The sequence below is a fragment of the Anomaloglossus baeobatrachus genome, chromosome 9, assembly GCF_048569485.1.
Source record: "Anomaloglossus baeobatrachus isolate aAnoBae1 chromosome 9, aAnoBae1.hap1, whole genome shotgun sequence".
NCBI classification, from domain to species: domain Eukaryota; kingdom Metazoa; phylum Chordata; class Amphibia; order Anura; family Aromobatidae; genus Anomaloglossus; species Anomaloglossus baeobatrachus.
Genome location: NC_134361.1, coordinates 38,823,860 through 38,844,447, shown reverse-complemented (window position 1 = coordinate 38,844,447; position 20,588 = coordinate 38,823,860). Strand labels below are relative to the sequence as shown.

The window sequence follows — 20,588 nt, the reverse complement described above, 5'->3', positions numbered from 1 at the left end:
TGCTGTGTTTAGAGGACACCAAATTTACACTGTTATACAAGATGCACACTGACACTGTACATTGTATCACAGGGTCAGCCAATGAAACCCCCAAAGTCATTATCTCAGAAAATTAGAATAATTGCCACAAAAGACCTGCAAAGGCTTCCTAAGCATTTAAAATGGTCCCTTAGTCTGGTTCAGTAAGCTACACAATTATGGGTGAGACTGCTGACTTGACAGATGTTCAGAAGGCACTCATTGACACACTCCACAAGGAGGGTGAGCCACAAAAGGTCATTGCTAAAGAAGTTGGCTATTCACAGAGTGCTGTATCTAAGCATATTAATGGAAAGTTGAGTGGAAGGAAAAGGTGTGGTAGAAATAGGTGCACAAGCAGCCGGGATAACCACAGCTTTGATAGGATTGTTAATAAAAGGCCATTCAAACATTTGGGGAGATTCACAAGAAGTGGACTGCTGCTGGAGTCAGTGCTTCAAGAGCCCCCACACACAGACATATTCAGGACATGGGCTACAAGTGAAGCATTGCTTGTATCAAGCCACTCATGACCAATAGGCAACGCCAAAAGCGTCTTACCTGGGCCAAGGAGAAAAAGTGCTGGACTGTTGCTCAGTGTCCAAGCTGTTATTTTCTGATGAAAGTAAATTTTGCATTTCATTTGGAAATCGCGGTCCCAGAGTCTGGAGGAAGAGTGGAGAGGCCAGAATCCAAGCTGCTTGAGGTCAGCGCAGCCATCTACCAGGACATTTTAGAGCACTTCATGCTTCCCTCTGCCGACAACCTTTTTGGAGATGGAAATTTCATTTTCTGGCAGGACTTGGCACCTGTCCACACTGCCAAAAGTACCAACACCTGGTTTACTAACCACAGTATCAATGTGTTTGATTGGCCAGCAAGCTCCCCTAACCTAAACCTCATAGAGAATCTATGAGAGACACCAGAGCCAACAATGCAGACGACCTGAAGGCTACTATCAAAGCAACCTGGGCTTCCATCACACCTCAGCAGTGCCACAGGCTGATCGCCTCCATGCCACGCCACATTGATGCAGTAACTCATGCAAAAGGAGCCCCGACCAAGTATTGAGGCATTTACTGTACAGACTTTTCAGTAGGCGCCAACATTTCTGAGTTTAAAATCATTTTTTCCGTTGGTCTTATATAATATTATAATGTGACGCCGCCCCAGGGGCTGTGGGGTACTCGGTCCCGGGCGTGCGGTGCACAGGGGGGGAATAGTCGTGGTCGTGGCTGAGGCCCGGTTCCGTGACCCTGGGGGTCGGTCCGATGAAAAAGGGGTGAAAAATAAAAAGGGAATAAAAATAAAGGAGTTCTCGACTATGCCACTGTGACGCCCTGGACTAGCCAGGGGGTCACAGATAGGCCCTTACACTACACCTGGCTGTCCCCGAAAAAGGTACCAGCAGTCACCCAAAAACCATTAGTCACCCCCATCTGTACCAAGAGCAAGAATGTTCCGGCACACTGTACTGTTTCAGGAGGAAATACACTGGTTCAAGTATTCTTAATCTGTTTTTCTTTATTGAAAGATAATTAGGTGCTGTACATGAATAGAAAGTCCGCCAGGACGTTTCGGCCCTAGGCCTTCATCAGGTCGGACAGTCTGACTGGAATATTTTTATATGTGAATAAAACAGAAAAGCAGATATCAGCAAGTGTAAATAATACATACAATAATGACAATCTAAGGGAAATAGCATAGTACATGTTTGAGGAGATACAACATAGAGGGCAACTTTACAACAAAATATGACATACAATATGTTGTATTACGGAGAATGAATACAATTGTAATAACCTGGTAATACGCACGGTATCAGGGACGGTGCCCATAATGATGGTGTGATAGGCTAGGCTGAGGATAAGTGGCTCACCCATGTCAAGCAAAGATCCGTAAATGAGGGAAAATTGTGAATAGCCAATCGTCATAAATATGTTAGGTCCAGCATGAAATCTAGTCCTATGGCAAAAAAAGGGGGAAGAATAAATCAAAGAAGCCTATATAGCGAGGAAATAGGATATAGTGTATGTATGAGCATACCTGTGGAGGGGTAGAGACCTTAGGAAAGTCCTGTGGGAAGACTCTGTGGGCTGGGTGGACTTAGGGGCACTTTGCATGCTGCGACATCGCAGGCCGATGCTGCGATGCCGAGCGCGATAGTCCCCGCCCCCGTCGCAGCTGCGATATCCTTGTGATAACTGCCGTAGCGAACATTATCGCTACGGCAGCTTCACATGGACTCACCTGTCCTGCGACCGTCGCTCTGGCTGGCGACCCGCCTCCTTATTAAGGGGGCGGGTCGTATGGCGTCACTGCGACGTCACACGGCAGGCGGCCAATAGGAGCGGAGGGGCGGAGATGAGCAGGATGTAAACATCCCGCCCACCTCCTTCCTTCCGCATATCCTATGGAAGCCGTGGTGACGCCGGTAGGAGATGTTCCTCGCTCCTGCGGCTTCACACACAGCGATGTGTGCTGCCGCAGGAACGAGGAACAACATCGGACCGTCGCGTCAGCGTAATCATGGATTACGCCGACGCTGCACCGATGATACGATTACGTCGCTTTTGCGCTCGTTAATCGTATCATTGAGCCTTTACACACTACGATGTCGCATGCGATGCCGGAAGTGCGTCATTTTCAATTTGACCCCACCGACATCGCACCTGCGATGTCGTAGTGTGCAAAGCCCGCCTAAGTTGTCCTATACAGAAAGAGAGTATATATGTCAGGCAAAGAGTGGATATCAGAGTGGGGTATGTGGGTATGAGGTAAGTATAACCAATACCTGTATGGATGTAATGAGGTTATAGGCCTATTAGTTATTAAGGCTCCGGATCCGTTTATTTCAAATTGGGTAATCAATGAACCCACCACATTATATGTACTGCTGTTACCAGTAGCAATGGTATGTCTGTGAACAACAATGAATAGATATAGTATGTCATGTGGAACAATATCATATAGCGGGATATAATGGGGGTGGTATATTACCAATAAAGGGGCTACTAGTCCACAAGGATACTAGTTAAGGTAGAGTGCTTGTGCTGGTGCCAGTCATATATCTGCAAGAGTGCATAATAAAAGATACTGTAGTTAGTTCAATGGATCAATAATCCTATGTTGAGAAAGGTGTCTATTTCAAACAATAAAGTAGATATTGGAGCAGGGGTATGCACATATGAAGTAAGTACAGCCGATACCTTTGTGAATGTATTAAGCCTGAAAGCCTACTTGTTGTTATGGGTTCCACTGATCAACTTACCTGAAGTAAACGGATCCGGACCCATAACAACAAGTAGGCTTTCAGCCTTAATGGCAACTATCCAGTAAGGGCCCATCCCTTTTACCTGTTACTAGGCAGTCTCCCAGGCTGGAATTGGGGGGGTGTATGTGGCCTGAGGGTGCTGGTGTGTTGACTGGCACAAATATTCCGGGGTTTGGGTTTCCACAGGTTACATTTTGTGGCACCTGGTACCTCAGGGGTGCTACAATAATTTTCTGAGATAATGACTTTTGGTTTTTCACTGGCTGTAAGCCATAATCATCAACATTAACAGAAATAAACACTTGAAATAGATCCCTCTGTGTGTAATGACTCTATATAATATATAGGAATAGATCCCTCTGTGTGTGTAATGACTCTATATAATATATAGAAATAGATCACTCTGTGTGTAATAACTCTATATAATATATAGGAATAGATCACTCTGTGTGTAATGACTCTATATAATATATAGAAATAGATCCCTCTGTGTGTAATGACTCTATATAATATATAGAAATAGATCACTCTGTGTGTAATGACTCTATATAATATATAGGAATAGATCACTCTGTGTGTAATGACTATATAATATATAGAAATAGATCACTCTGTGTGTAATCACTATATATAATATAGAGGAATAGATCCCTCTGTGTGTAATGACTCTATATAATATATAGAAATAGATCACTCTGTGTGTAATGACTCTATATAATATATAGAAATAGATCACTCTGTGTCTAATGACTATATAATATATAGGAATAGATCACTCTGTGTGTAATGACTATATAATATATAGGAATAGATCACTCTGTGTGTAATGACTCTATATAATATATAGGAATAGATCCCTCTGTGTGTAATGACTCTATATAATATATAGAAATAGATCACTCTGTGTGTAATGACTCTATATAATATATAGGAATAGATCACTCCATGTGTAATGACTATATAATATATAGGAATAGATGCCTCTGTGTGTAATGACTCTATATAATATATTTGTTTCCTTTTTGCATTGCATTACTGAAATAAATTAACTTTTTGATGATATTCTAATTTATTGAGATGCACTTGTAAGAAGGGAAGGTCATCTAAAAGTTTAGCAGTAATCCATAGTGAAAAGTAATTACAGTCGACATGCAATGCTTCATTTACCCTATGTAATATACTCATATAGGTTTACATCTCATTTTCAGACACAAAGTTCTCTATAGGCACAGCAGAGTAAGCCAATGGCAGTTGTGATGGGCAGTCTGGCTCTTTTTGGTGATCTGGATCACTTGGGTCCGCTCACCAAAAAGAAACATCTATGTTCATCATAGATAAACAAACATTTAAGATGAAAGTAAGTAACTGAAACCCCGCCCACCTATGACCGCTACCCCTCCTACTTGCAGCTAACCAATGAAATTATAGGGTTGCAGGGAGTGGTTTGGGTGGGCGGAGCCATGGTCACTAAAAATCATGATTTTACGCCCAGTGAGAACCAATCATTAAATTTAGTGGCTCCCATCGTTCCCAGTTTGGTCTTGCTAACCCCAGCCTACATCTACCAGCCATCTCAGAAAAGCAAATTTGAATCTGTTAAAATCCAATTAATTTGAAGCTTAAAATCATAGTTTATAGATATTTTTGCCATAATCACCTGTAGAGAATGGCATGAATCCATCACTTACAATCAAAAGGGTCCACTACTATCATGTTGCAGGCATAAACTGGAACCCAGGTGTGGTGGACCATATCTAAATCTTTGGACATCAATGTTAGCATCTGACCCTCCGCCTCCTGATGAGCCTTTTACCTCCGCACCCTTACCCCGGAATGATTAATGAGGGGGTGATATGCGTTGAGGCATTCTGTTGTCAGCTGGCACTTTATAGCCAGCAGGCTATTGCTTATCTGTGTTGTATCTTTTCTTCTGTAGCCCTGGATTCTGTCATTATCCAAGGATCATAAACCAGTGATCCAGTTTCTTAGGGGTGCTTCACACATAGCGAGATCGCTACCGAAATCGCTGCTACGGCACGGTTTTGGTGACGCAACAGTGACCTCATTAGCGATCTCGCTGTGTGTGACAATGAGCAGCGATCTGGCCCCTGCTGCGAGATCGCTGCTCGTTACACACAGTCCTGGTTCGTTTTCTTCAAAGGCGCTCTCCCGCTGTGACACACAGATCGCTGTGTGTGACAGCGAGAGAGCGACGAAATGAAGCGAGCAGGGAGCAGGAGCCGGCATCTGGCAGCTGCGGTAAGCTGTAACCAGGGTAAACATTGGGTAACCAAGGTGGTTACCCGATATTTACCTTAGTTACCAGCCTCCGCCGCTCTCACGCTGCCTGTGCTGCCGGCTCCTGCTCTCTGCGCATGTAGCTGCAGTACACATCGGGTTAATTAACCCGATGTGTACTGTAGCTAGGAGAGCAAGGAGCCAGCGCTAAGCAGTGTGCGCGGCTCCCTGCTCTCTGCACATGTAGCTGCAGTACACATCGGGTTAATTAACCCGATGTGTACTGTAGCTAGGAGAGCAAGGAGCCAGCGCTAAGCAGTGTGCGCGGCTCCCTGCTCTCTGCACATGTAGGACCCTATATAACAAGAAAAAAAAAAAAAAAAAACAGCATAAAAACAACCTCCACTCAAAAATATTATGTATTGCAAAGTGTGCACAGTACCAACATTCCAAGCTGTACTATTGAAAAAATGAGATTTTTGGCAAAAAATTGCAATTTTTCGAGCCACCCCGCCAACGTCACGGCAAATCTCCTGGGGCAGTCCTAACACTAAAATATTTTTATTTAAAGTGTGCCATGTGGCCTCACATATGCAAAATTAGGACTGCACAGCACGTACCTTGTGCTTTTCAGTCACCGTCTCCATGACTGATTCATGGTTGTGGGCGGGACAGGCCCGAGCACATGCTGCTTAGAATAAATAGCCAGTGGACGGGGTTGGATGGCAAGTGTGAACAGCCACCAACCGCCAAAAAAATCAGGACAGATGGAAAAATAAACATGAGGTGCACTGCAAGATGAGAACCAACTGGGACCCTATATAACAAGAAAAAACAGCATAAAAACAACCTCCACTCAAAAATATTATGTATTGCAAAGTGTGCACAGTACCAACATTCCAAGCTGTACTATTGAAAAAATGAGATTTTTGGCAAAAAATTGCAATTTTTCGAGCCACCCCGCCAACGTCACGGCAAATCTCCTGGGGCAGTCCTAACACTAAAATATTTTTATTTGCCAAAAATCTCATTTTTTCAATAGTACAGCTTGGAATGTTGGTACTGTGCACACTTTGCAATACATAATATTTTTGAGTGGAGGTTGTTTTTATGCTGTTTTTTCTTGTTATATAGGGTCCCAGTTGGTTCTCATCTTGCAGTGCACCTCATGTTTATTTTTCCATCTGTCCTGATTTTTGGCGGTTGGTGGCTGTTCACACTTGCCATCCAACCCCGTCCACTGGCTATTTATTCTAAGCAGCATGTGCTCGGGCCTGTCCCGCCCACAACCATGAATCAGTCATGGAGACGGTGACTGAAAAGCACAAGGTACGTGCTGTGCAGTCCTAATTTTGCATATGTGAGGCCACATGGCACACTTTAAATAAAAATATTTTAGTGTTAGGACTGCCCCAGGAGATTTGCCGTGACGTTGGCGGGGTGGCTCGAAAAATTGCAATTTTTTGCCAAAAATCTCATTTTTTCAATAGTACAGCTTGGAATGTTGGTACTGTGCACACTTTGCAATACATAATATTTTTGAGTGGAGGTTGTTTTTATGCTGTTTTTTCTTGTTATATAGGGTCCCAGTTGGTTCTCATCTTGCAGTGCACCTCATGTTTATTTTTCCATCTGTCCTGATTTTTGGCGGTTGGTGGCTGTTCACACTTGCCATCCAACCCCGTCCACTGGCTATTTATTCTAAGCAGCATGTGCTCGGGCCTGTCCCGCCCACAACCATGAATCAGTCATGGAGACGGTGACTGAAAAGCACAAGGTACGTGCTGTGCAGTCCTAATTTTGCATATGTGAGGCCACATGGCACACTTTAAATAAAAATATTTTAGTGTTAGGACTGCCCCAGGAGATTTGCCGTGACGTTGGCGGGGTGGCTCGAAAAATTGCAATTTTTTGCCAAAAATCTCATTTTTTCAATAGTACAGCTTGGAATGTTGGTACTGTGCACACTTTGCAATACATAATATTTTTGAGTGGAGGTTGTTTTTATGCTGTTTTTTCTTGTTATATAGGGTCCCAGTTGGTTCTCATCTTGCAGTGCACCTCATGTTTATTTTTCCATCTGTCCTGATTTTTGGCGGTTGGTGGCTGTTCACACTTGCCATCCAACCCCGTCCACTGGCTATTTATTCTAAGCAGCATGTGCTCGGGCCTGTCCCGCCCACAACCATGAATCAGTCATGGAGACGGTGACTGAAAAGCACAAGGTACGTGCTGTGCAGTCCTAATTTTGCATATGTGAGGCCACATGGCACACTTTAAATAAAAATATTTTAGTGTTAGGACTGCCCCAGGAGATTTGCCGTGACGTTGGCGGGGTGGCTCGAAAAATTGCAATTTTTTGCCAAAAATCTCATTTTTTCAATAGTACAGCTTGGAATGTTGGTACTGTGCACACTTTGCAATACATAATATTTTTGAGTGGAGGTTGTTTTTATGCTGTTTTTTCTTGTTATATAGGGTCCCAGTTGGTTCTCATCTTGCAGTGCACCTCATGTTTATTTTTCCATCTGTCCTGATTTTTTTGGCGGTTGGTGGCTGTTCACACTTGCCATCCAACCCCGTCCACTGGCTATTTATTCTAAGTAGCATGTGCTCGGGCCTGTCCCGCCCACAACCATGAATCAGTCATGGAGACGGTGACTGAAAAGCACAAGGTACGTGCTGTGCAGTCCTAATTTTGCATATGTGAGGCCACATGGCACACTTTAAATAAAAATATTTTAGTGTTAGGACTGCCCCAGGAGATTTGCCGTGACGTTGGCGGGGTGGCTCGAAAAATTGCAATTTTTTGCCAAAAATCTCATTTTTTCAATAGTACAGCTTGGAATGTTGGTACTGTGCACACTTTGCAATACATAATATTTTTGAGTGGAGGTTGTTTCTCTGCACATGTAGCTTAGCTGCAGTACACATCGGGTTAATTAACCCGATGTGTACTGTAGCTAGGAGAGCAAGGAGCCAGCGCTAAGCAGTGTGCGCGGCTCCCTGCTCTCGCGGTTATGATCGCTGCTTCGGCTGCTGTGTTTGACAGCTAAGCAGCGATCATAACAGCGACTTACAAGGTCGCTGTTACGTCACAGAAAATGGTGACGTAACAGCGACCTCGTTGTCGCTGTCGCTTAGTGTGAACCAGCCCTTAGGAAAAGGGAAAGATAGGGCTAGCCACCTTAGAACAAGGGAGACCACCGGTTGCTCCTTAGGATGCTTAACCTCTGTCGTCGGGTAGGGTTGAGTCTCCTAGGGTACAGCTGGAGCACCTTTGGGATCTTGGAGTCATGTACTTGTCTTTATATGTCATATTATCAATTTCGAGACTTATTTTATTGTATTCTGTGTGTCCAAGGGTAAATTTCGCACTTCCCTTGTTTTATAATTCTCTAAGAGAGGCCAGAAGAAGCCGTAAATGGAAAGGGAAATAGCTCCTTGGAGTGTCCGATCATGTGGGATCATGTGTCACCTTGCTAGAGGCTAAGAGAATAAAAGTGTTCAGCATAAATTAAGCACTCACTCGATAACGAAATAATTATTACTAGAAATATTTATTAGGTTCAAAATGATAAACATGTAAAAAACACATAACAACCACGCCAAACCAATTACAATGATAATCAAGTGCTAAATGACTCAGCCAACCAACCTCTCAATCAAGTTAACAGTACAATATATATATACACACACACAAACACACAGTACACACACACAGTACACACACACACACAGTACACACACACACACAGTACACACACACAGTACACACACACACACACACAGTACACACATGTGTACCTGAGGCTAATGGAACACCATCAATGGGTTTGAGGCTGGTAATCAAGAGGTTAAAGGGGGCTTTACACACGATATCGCTAATAATTTATTTTCGGGGTCACGTTGTTAGTGACGCACATCCGGCATCCTTAGCAGCGTGTGACACGTATGAGCGATCTTAAACGATCGCAAAACAGGCAAAAATCATTGGTTTTGGAGAGGTCGTCCTAAAACCAAATATCGTTGTCTGCTTAGTAGCGATGTTGTTCCTCGTTCCTGCGGCAGCACACATCGCTGTGTGTGACACCGCAGGAGCGACGAACATCTCCTTACCTCCGTCCGCCGGCAATGAGGAAAGAAGGAGGCATGTTACGGCCTTACGGCCGCTCATCTCCGCCCCTACTCTGCTCCTCTGCTCCTCTGCTATTGGACGGCTGTCGTGTGACGTTGCTGAGACGCCGCACGACCCTCCCCCTTAGAAATGAGGCGGATCACTGGCAAGAGCAACGTCGCTGACCAGGTGTGTGCGTGTAACGCTGCTGTAGCGATAATGTTCACTACAGGGGCGGGTGGTGTCGCGCGCAACATTGCTAGCAATTGCTAGCGATGTTGCAGCGTGTAAAGCACCCTTAACTCTAATAACATGAATAGCATTAAGCAAATAAAGTGTGATAGCAAAAAGCAGTAAAACAATTATCTCCCTAACAATTCATAGCAGGCATGGTGCAGTAAGTGAATCAAACGGATAGGGACAAGATGTGTGACCAATCTTATCATATTATAAGGACTGCACCCAAAATACATGAGCACACACAAAGAGAACAGGGGTAACGCAGTCATAGATTGAGTCAATAATCAATATACCAACCTTTGCAAAAATATCAAAAATATTTATTCATTTTAGTGCTTAGCAAAGGGAATAGTATAAAATACATATTAAAGAAAAGTAGTAAACAATGATCAGGCTAAGGCAGAGTCATAGATGAAAAACAGATCACCAGATCATATGGGGAGTGCAGTATATCCATATCCTCACAGTAGGGGGGCCTCACAGAGTTAATAGTAGGACCAATATAACCTATTTATACATTTACACAAGTCATATACAGAGTTAGGGACATAAAAACCCTAACTAAACTAATAGGTGTAATAACATTTGGTCACTCATCACTCCGAGGGGCCAAAAAACACCCAATGGCAGGGGGGAGCCAGCCCAGGAAAAGATACACGTGGGCTGAAAACAATCCCCTCAAAGCACTCACCCATTAGTAGCCGTGACCGAGTAAAACGTGCCCCGACGCGCACGTTTTGATAACTTCTTCGGGGGGCCGTGACGTGGTGTGATACAGGCACAATTCTGTCTTTAAATAACCCGCTGCCCAGGCCGCTACGCAGCTATTGGACGCGCGTGAGGCGGGACTCCGGCCAGAGACCGCGTCATCAGGCACTCCCGGAAGTGACGCGCGCACTCCCCGTGTCGTCACACAGGATGCGCGCGTCACGCCGTATGGAGGCCGGCCGACGCTGGCATGGTGGGAGTGACGCCGCACGCGCGTACCACTGCGGCGGCCATTGCTGTGAAGGGCAAGAAAGAGGGCAAATCTTCCTTTTAGAGGAGAGAAGGTCTGTGCCATGGGCGGACTCAGTGGGAATACACAGGGAACGCATGCTAATGAGTAAATCCGTCCATCCCTATACATGGCAGCTGTCTCTGTAATATAACGCATGACATCTTAATATAAAAACCCATACAGTTACCAATAATGTAGATATACTGGACAGATGGGGAAAAAACGAAACCAACATCCCTCCATACATAGAGCACCTGCATTTGAGCTATAACATGTAGCATCTAACATATAGCACGTATTATGCAGATGCCCCCACTATAAATAAACAGCATAGTAGGAGAGACAACTTTTTTTTGAAACGTAACAAGGAGCAAAGGGCTCCCCCCACCCCCACTGAGTCCATAATCCGCAAAAAAGGCACAAAATGTTGTTTTCTTCCCTCCAAAACATAGCAGAATAAAGCTGTATTCGGATGCCAATCATACACTAGCAAAGTCCTCCATATGTCCGGAGTTCCATCGGCCAGAATCAAACGTCCGGCCAGGATAACTTTCTCCAAATAGGGACTATCTTCTCCATCTTGGACAGTCCTAACCATTAAGGCAAGGACAAGGCGACGGGTATAAAACCGTCACATGTAACTCCAAAGGGGTATATCCAGGAGGGATCTCAAAAGAGTAGGAAGAACAAAACTACATATGGAACCTCCAGACCAAGACATCCATAGGGCGGGGGATATATAGAGTGCCGAGATCAAAGCCTGTGAAAAAAACAACACAGAAAAACAAAAAACAACACACCAGCATTAAAAAATTGTTTTAAAAAGGACACCGAGGCATACTACTAAAATCCAAATCCTGATGAAGCATGCTCAACTGAAGACCAGATCAAACAGAACTCATAGATCATAAAAACGGGGCAAATGATAATTTCTCGTTTAGTCCCCCAGGTGCCATTGTCCCAAGGGTGACAATCCATCTGCACTCAAGGCGTGACAGTGCTTGTTGATAATTGCCACCCCTTGAGCCCAGTTGAAGCCTATCTATGGCCCGTACTCTAAGGGATGCAGGATTGCAATCATGATGCAGCTTGTAATGTCGAGGAATGGTCCTCAAAGACTGCAAGTCATCAACTTCCCTTGCCGCAATAATGGCCCTAACGTGCTCACGTGTGCGTACACGGAATTGGCGGGTGGTTAGGCCCACGTATAGTAGATTACAGCCACATCTGGCAAGGTAGATAACATGATCAGTATTGCAAGAGATGTAATGTCTGATAGTAAATTCCCTTGTCCCATCCACTGATGAAAAAGAGAAAGCCCTTTCAATATTGTCGCATGAGATACATGAGCCACATGGGAAACAACCCCATTTCGGTTTCCCAATATTGAAGGGTAGGGTGTCCCGATGTACAAAGTGGCTATGTACCAGAATATCACGCAAGTTTCTACCTCTCCTTGCTGTCATGAGAGGATGGTCAGGAAGGGCTTTGGCTAATGTTGGTTCAGTTTTAAGTATTGACCAATGTTTCTCTAAAACCTGTCTTATCCCCCCCCACTGGTTACTAAAGGTAGAGATAAACCGAATTGGTCCAGAATTTGATTTGGTTTTATACGAAGTGGATAGCAACTTATGTCTGGAGGCGGCCTTGGCTCTGGAATATCCCTGTTTGATACTACGGGCACTATACCCCCTATTCCTGAAACGCTGGGAGAGATCCCTAGCCTGTGCATCAAATAGTTGGTCAGAGGAACAAATCCTCTTAATCCTCAAAAATTGTCCAACAGGGATCGCCCTAATTGTTGAGGATAGATGTGAGGAGGATGCGTGTAATAGGCTATTCACCGATGTTTCCTTACGGAAAACATCAGTATGAATAGACCTATCCAGTTGGACAAAGATTTTGATGTCCAGGAAATCCATGGTCTCCTTGTCGCTCCTAAAGGTCATCCTGACATTACGATTATTAGAATTCAAAAAAGAAAAGAAGGAATTCAGTTCAAGGTCGGTTCCCCCCCAGATCAGCAGAACATCATCTATGTAACGTAACCAGCACTGCAAATGGGAAGCGGCGTAGGCACCGTCGACGAAAATCTCCCTCTCCCAATAGCCAAGAAAGAGATTTGCGTACGACGGCGCGCACGCCGCGCCCATTGCAGTGCCGCGTTTCTGGAGGAAGAACCGGTCCTTGAACAAAAAGAAATTGCGTGTCAGGATGAACTCAAGGAGCTCCAGAACCAGGTCCTGGATAGGTATCTCCCAGCGGCTCATTCGTAGGAAAAATTTCGTTGCCACTAACCCATCACTATGTTGGATACAGGAGTATAAAGACTCCACATCTGCTGCCACCAAGATAGAGCCCTGATCAAGATACAATCCGTCAATCCGCCTCAGGACGTCTGAGGTGTCTCTGACATAGGAGGGGAGCGTCTCGACTAATGGATGTAAATAATATTCAATGAATTTGCATATCGGATCGCAAAGCCCTCCTATGCCAGAGACAATAGGACGCCCTGGGGGACAGCGGGGGTTCTTATTTATCTTGGGCAGCAGATAAAAGGTGGGTGTGACAGGAAATTTGGTGTATAGGCCATCGTAGATCTTTTTGGTTATAATTCCCTTGCACAAGGCCGCGTCCAAGATGCCACCCAATTCAATCAAAAAGTTACCAGTGGGGTTATGGGACAGGGGGGTATAAGCCTCCCGGACCCGCAGCTGTTTAAAGGCCTCCCGTTCGTACATTTGTACTGGCCAGATAACCACGTTCCCACCTTTGTCCGCAGGTTTAATCTCAATTCCCTCCATAGCTTTTAATTCCTTCAGAGCATTTCTCTGTTTAATGGAGAGATTGTGATGATGACCCACTCTCTGTAACCTCTTTAAATCCTCCATTACAAGTTTATTAAAGATTTCGACCTGAGGACAAAGGGAAAACGGAGGGAACGTGGTTTTTTTTTATATTAAGATGTCATGCGTTATATTACAGAGACAGCTGCCATGTATAGGGATGGACGGATTTACTCATTAGCATGCGTTCCCTGTGTATTCCCACTGAGTCCGCCCATGGCACAGACCTTCTCTCCTCTAAAAGGAAGATTTGCCCTCTTTCTTGCCCTTCACAGCAATGGCCGCCGCAGTGGTACGCGCGTGCGGCGTCACTCCCACCATGCCAGCGTCGGCCGGCCTCCATACGGCGTGACGCGCGCATCCTGTGTGACGACACGGGGAGTGCGCGCGTCACTTCCGGGAGTGCCCGATGACGCGGTCTCTGGCCGGAGTCCCGCCTCACGCGCGTCCAATAGCTGCGTAGCGGCCTGGGCAGCGGGTTATTTAAAGACAGAATTGTGCCTGTATCACACCACGTCACGGCCCCCCGAAGAAGTTATCGAAACGTGCGCGTCGGGGCACGTTTTACTCGGTCACGGCTACTAATGGGTGAGTGCTTTGAGGGGATTGTTTTCAGCCCACGTGTATCTTTTCCTGGGCTGGCTCCCCCCTGCCATTGGGTGTTTTTTGGCCCCTCGGAGTGATGAGTGACCAAATGTTATTACACCTATTAGTTTAGTTAGGGTTTTTATGTCCCTAACTCTGTATATGACTTGTGTAAATGTATAAATAGGTTATATTGGTCCTACTATTAACTCTGTGAGGCCCCCCTACTGTGAGGATATGGATATACTGCACTCCCCATATGATCTGGTGATCTGTTTTTCATCTATGACTCTGCCTTAGCCTGATCATTGTTTACTACTTTTCTTTAATATGTATTTTATACTATTCCCTTTGCTAAGCACTAAAATGAATAAATATTTTTGATATTTTTGCAAAGGTTGGTATATTGATTATTGACTCAATCTATGACTGCGTTACCCCTGTTCTCTTTGTGTGTGCTCATGGTGCAGTAAGTGGCCTGACCCAAAACTAGTTAGACGCCAGCAAACAAATGATTATATGTAAGGCCATGAAGTAGTAGCAGCACATAAAGCATGGTAGTACAGAGAAAATACAATAATCTCCTCATCAGTTAATGGCAGGCACAGTGCAAAGAGTGACCTGGCCTGACCCTACATGTGTCACTGTGGAAGCTTCATCAGGGGCAGACAGACCTGTGTTCCCCTGATGAAGCTGCCACAGCGACACGCGTAGGGTCAAGTCACGCTCACCCTTCGCTGATGATTACAGATGTTAAGTTATATGATATTTTGCACAATTATACAGGTATGGCTTATGCTAAAAATAAAAAATAGAACAAAAATATATATATTTCAATTTTTCCACACAATCTTTGTAATGTTTATTTCAATTTATATCCAATAATATTAGATCAGTCTTATTTTCTAAGTTCTAGAGTTTAAAGGTTTCCTTTAGGCGAGAATTTCATTTTCAGCTCAGAAACGAGGGACGGCCTTCATGAGGTATGCCTGGGGTCTTGTAGCATTGGTGTTGGGTTCAGGTCTTATGCTCAGGGTCTTTCTGTCTACGGTGGGCTCCAGGGTGAATTTCTGCAGTATCGTGGTTAGAAAGAGGAAGAGCTCCATGCGAGCCAGGCCTTCTCCCGCACACAGGCGTTTGCCTGAAATCACAGAATGAGAGTACACAATAAGAAGTCAGGTTTAGGGAACCTGTCACCAGATTTGGCAACTAACCTGCAGCCACCCCCACTAAGCTCTTCTAGACAGCATTCCAGAATACTGTATATAAGAGCCCAGGCCGCTCTGTATAACATAAAAAAAACACTTTTATTGTATAATACTCACCTAGGGGGTGGTCCGGTCCTATGGGTGTCACTAGTCTACAGTCCAGCACTTCCTCTCTCCATTCCGGCACCTCCTCTCTGCGGTTATTGCCGTCCTCCTTCTTCAGAGGCCTGTGTGCATGACGTGTCCTACGTCTTGCACACTAGCCGTCATTGAGGTCCTGTGCAGGCACACTTTGATCTGCAATACTGGCCTGTGTGGATGACGTAGACTTGTCATCCCTACTGGGCTGGATAAAAGGAGGATGGAGGTTGCAGCAGAGAGGAGGTGCCAGATCGGTGAGAGGAGACGCCGGATTAGAGAGCAGCGACACCCATCGGACTAGACCGCCCCCTAGGTGAGTATTGTAAAAGTGTTTTTTACGTTATACAGAGCGGCCTGGGCTCTTATATACAGCATTTTGGAATGCTGTATATAAGGGCTCAGTGGGGGTGGCCCCAGCTTATAGGGGCCAAAAGGGGTTGTTTGATTTAGAAAAAAGATATTTTTAATTGCCTTTTATGTGATTCAACAGAGGATGGGCTGGTTTCCTATTTCTTTTTCCACCATAAGCCAATGGTCAGAATTTAATATTCAATTTTCCCAATTGGAGAACTGAACACTTGCTGCCGTCCAGCTCCGGTCTTCACCGCTTCCTCTGGTCATAGTTCACAGGCTGCAGGTGTGATGTCATGATGACATCACGCTTCACTGCTGCAGCCAAGCATTAAGCTCTGCTTCTTGTGCCGTCAAAATCGGCAAAGCCGCTGAGCCCAATGATTGGCTGAAGCTGGGACATTTACTACAGCCTGTAAATGATCATCGAAGGCAGAAGGGAAGAGCCAAAGCTGGAGAAAATAAAGCAATGGAGCAAGTAAGTAATGCTCAGTTAGTTATTGGCACCCAATACAAGCTTTTGGAGAAAAATGTTCATGTTTGGAAAACTTAGCATTATTTGCTGAAATGACAAAAATCTCAATTTATTGTCAATAATTTACAATGGATGATTGTAATTATTTACCAATGTTGGAGTAAAAAATATTAATTGTTTGTGATTGTTGGATAAGCTGTCCAGGAATAGTGCAAAATGAAGTTGATAGGCCTGGTCACAAGTTATGGCTTGTCAGATAAGCACTTCTCGACCATAGAAAATTGTCACGTGAGCACCACAAAGGAGAGTGGTCCCTTCTATGGTGTAAGGAGATCACAGAGCAAGGAATCATACACACTTGCTCAGGTTGTTACTACATATTCTCCTTTATCCAGTGCTGCTAGGGTTAAGTAGATCCTCTGGTTCCTGAATCTCTGAATGAAGGCTATAGGCAGCTGTTCTCTATTGCTAATTACCTCTGCTATAAAGACTTCCCTCCTAGCTCAGGTAATTACTGGTGATAGTTTCTTCTTTGCTTGCCTCTAGAGGGACCTGTGAGCTGAGGACCAGGAGGCCATTCAGAGAACATTTGCTGGGTAAAAGCTGTGTCGTTTTCCCCTTCCTTAGCCCTCGTTGGTTTTTTCCCTCTAGTCTATTCCTCATTATTAAGCCTTGTTGTTTGGATTGCTTTGCATGATTGGTGTTTATTTTACCCCTGTTTTTAGTCTGGAGTGGGACTAGCTTCCCCGCTGCCCTGTTCACTATACAAGGCTGAGTCCATGGAGAAACACGGATAGGTAGGTTATTGGCAACGGAGTGAAAGAACCCATATAGGGACATTAGGGAGTGCATTGATCAGCCTCAGGTGAGGTCAGGAGGTGACCCAACTCTCCTTTCCCTAGTGCCAGGGCCTACCATTGTAACTTATACCCTGTGTGCTGTGGCGCTCGCCGGGGGTTCGTGTGAACCTGGCAGAGCCCCGGTAGTCACTATGTGACAACAATAGCTCAGGACGGTTGTGAGCTGCTGCACATTTCTCAGTCCAAAAATAAACTATTAGTCACGTCTTAAACTGTTTCATGTGATAACACTAAGATATAGTATATTAATTCAGTGCGTGTAAACAATGCCTAGACAATTGATTCTGAAATACTATTGGATAATATTTTTGGTCATCTTCCTAAACCCAGTTTATGTCAACCAACTGTGACGCCCTGGACTAGCCAGGGGGTCACAGATAGGCCCTTACACTACACCTGTCCCCCAAAAAGGTACCAACAGTCACCCAAAAACCCTCAGTCACCCCCATCTGTACCAGACGTCCACACCCGGGGGCGAGGTCAGGCGGTTGGCCACGCCCACTGAAGAGGATTGATGGTCAGGGGCGGGGAAAACCAGACAGTTACAGTGACAGTTACAGTTGAAGTTAGGGAGAGGAAAGGAGAGGAGGTAGAAGTGCTAAGCTGAGAAGAAGAAGTCTGTCAAGGCCTAGGTTGGAGCCTAGGGACCCTGTGGCCAGGAGACAGGCGGTTGTGGCCATCTGCAGGAGGCCGGGAGTAGAACCGACAGAACCGTCAAGGCACCAGGTCAGGGTAGCGGCCCGCCGGTACCGAATCGGGGAGTAAAACTGAAACCGGAGCACCAGGAAAGGGTACTCAGACCTCGTACAAGGCCCAGAAGCAACTGGACCAAGTCAAATTAACTGATTGCAGTCTGGACTATAGGTCCATTCCCACCCCAAGTCCCAAGAGAAGGCAACAGCCCACCGAGGGGGATAGGAAGCCACCGCCCAGGCACCAAGATCCCACGGGCCAGCGCCTGCGGGCAAAAGGGCTCCTCCGGCATCTACAAGTCAGGGAGCGGACTACCATTGTTCAGGCATAGTAGTCACACAGCTTACAGAGGTGCAGGAGAAAGACGGGCACCGACCACCATCCCGTTTTTTGGTTTACCAGTGACTCCAGTGTGTTTCCTCAGAGTGAGTACACCCGTGCCCTCTGGCACCGCACCGCACTACGTCGCCTTGCCCTGCACCCCTCTGGCATCAACATCACCCCAGCGGGCCTCGGGACCCACATCCCCAACCCACGGAGGGGTCAACACCTAGCTGCGCCCCAACACCGCACCCGGGAGCCCCCACCATCACCAGCAGCGGTGGTGCCAATAATCACCACAACCCGTGAGTGGCGTCACGGACAATCTCTATCGCGGCCCCGGCTGCGCACCCACCCGATCACCAAAAACCCCTTCACAGAGCGACGTGGCCCCCCGGTCCGGAGGTACTCGAGCCACCGACCCAGCGAGCCAGGATCTGAGCGGCTCGGCAGCAGCGGCCGAGCCCCAGGGCGGTACACAACCATAGCAAATATTTTCATATACTGAAACTTAAATTCAACATCCACAGATCACAGTAATAATCTCTTACCTATAGAGAATGGCATCAATGCATCATTCTTCTTAACAACACCTTTCTCATTAAGGAAACGTCCAGGGTCAAACTCATCTGGGTTCTTGAAGTGTTTGGGGTCTTTCAGAACAGAGGTCAGGACAGGAAACACCAAGGTTCCCTGAAAGTAAAATGTATAAATATGTAAATCTGGAAAATTGTAGAGTTAAAAGTGAGGTCTGTTTAGCAATTCCTATGACATAGTGATGAACGACATAAATCTGAGCACTCCCAGTAAGGTGGTGGGTTTGGATCCTACTAAAGCAACCCTCTACCACCTCAGAAGTGCCGTGCTTTACTCTAGTGGTGATGACCAAATGTGACCTATAAATAATTGTAAGATGCTCTGGGTCTCTTCAGACTCCACAGCTCCTTTACTTGGTCATTGACATCAATAATGTGTGAGGTCTAGTCAGTGCCGGAAAATCCAGAAAACCCTTCTGACCCTAAGAGCTTACACTCTACAGGAGAGATGGAAAGAGAGAGAGGGAGAGAGGGAACGGGAGACGGAGAGAGAAGACCATAAGAGCTAACACTTTACAGAAGAAAAAGAATACTCCGCTGACCATAAGAGCTTACACTCTACAGATGAGAAAGAGAGGTCCCTACTGCCTATAATAGCTACTGCTCTAAAAAAAAGAGAGAGGGAAATTGTAACAAGGAGATAAGGATGGTACAGGGGCTCCTCAGCTGGCCCTAAGCCTGGGGTCCCTATGCTGTCCCTTATCTTGACGGTAGACTTAATGGCAGTTAGGGTCGAGCCTCCAATGTGGCTCTTTCTCCTGTCCTGGCCCTGAGACTATGTTCCCACCACCCATGGAACAGACCTGGATGAGGATCCTAAGAACCCAACAGCATGGAATGACTAACGGGTAAAAAAAACCTCATACACACCTAAAAACTTGCACCAGGGGATAACCAAAGGAGTACGGGTAGGGGTACAAAGAAAAGGAAGTAGTAGAAATAACTTACAACAATCACAGCAGATCGCAGCAGTAGTAACAATACGTCCACTTTGCTCCCTGGCTAGCTCCTAATTGAATAGAATAAACAGCAACCTCTCCAGGAAGCAGAGGGATTAAATACAGCCTGGCAGTGCTCAACTGACGACAGCTGAGCAAGTCAAGGATCTTCCTGGGCTGAGATATGTCCAGAAACCTCCAGAAAAAAAGGGGAGACCTCCTGAACTACTGTTAAAAAATATCTCAGCCCCTAATAGGTTTACTATGTTTTGGAAAGGTGGTGACTGAGGCTTGGAGGGAGATAAAAATGGGGGGAGACTGGGCAGTGAGGGCCATAACCCCTAAAAGAGAGTGTGATTATGTCTGAAACATTGTGGAGGGATCTCCTCACACCACTACCAATCTTCTTGATGACACCCATAAAAACTTAGCAAGTATGATCAAAGGATAGAGAAGACCGGTATACTGCACCTTTGGAATGTGATATCCTCTGAAGGTTGTGTCCTTGCTGGTAGCATGTGGCACTCCTGTCGGGACAATATCAGCAAATCTCTGGATCTCGTGGATTACGGCGTCTGTATACGGCATTTTACTCTTGTCTTCTATTGACGGAGAGCGATCTTTGCCAATTACATTGTCAATTTCTTTGTGGATCTTCGCTGAAATTTAAGATAATGGAACAAAAGA

General features: G+C 45.5%; 1 protein-coding gene across 1 annotated transcript in view; it reads right to left on the bottom strand.

Annotated features, from left to right (window-relative positions):
• Positions 1-14,728: 14,728 nt before the first annotated feature.
• LOC142251068 (cytochrome P450 2C23-like) overlaps positions 14,729-20,588 on the bottom strand; it is a 45,017-nt gene continuing 39,157 nt past the window's right edge. Inside the window, exons 7-9 of the mRNA XM_075323570.1 lie at positions 20,373-20,560; positions 18,919-19,060; positions 14,729-15,459 (exon numbers count right to left, since the gene is read on the bottom strand). Of these exons, the coding sequence (XP_075179685.1) occupies positions 15,275-15,459; positions 18,919-19,060; positions 20,373-20,560 (515 nt within the window). The 3' untranslated portion in view covers positions 14,729-15,274. The remainder of the gene's footprint in view (positions 15,460-18,918; positions 19,061-20,372; positions 20,561-20,588) is intronic.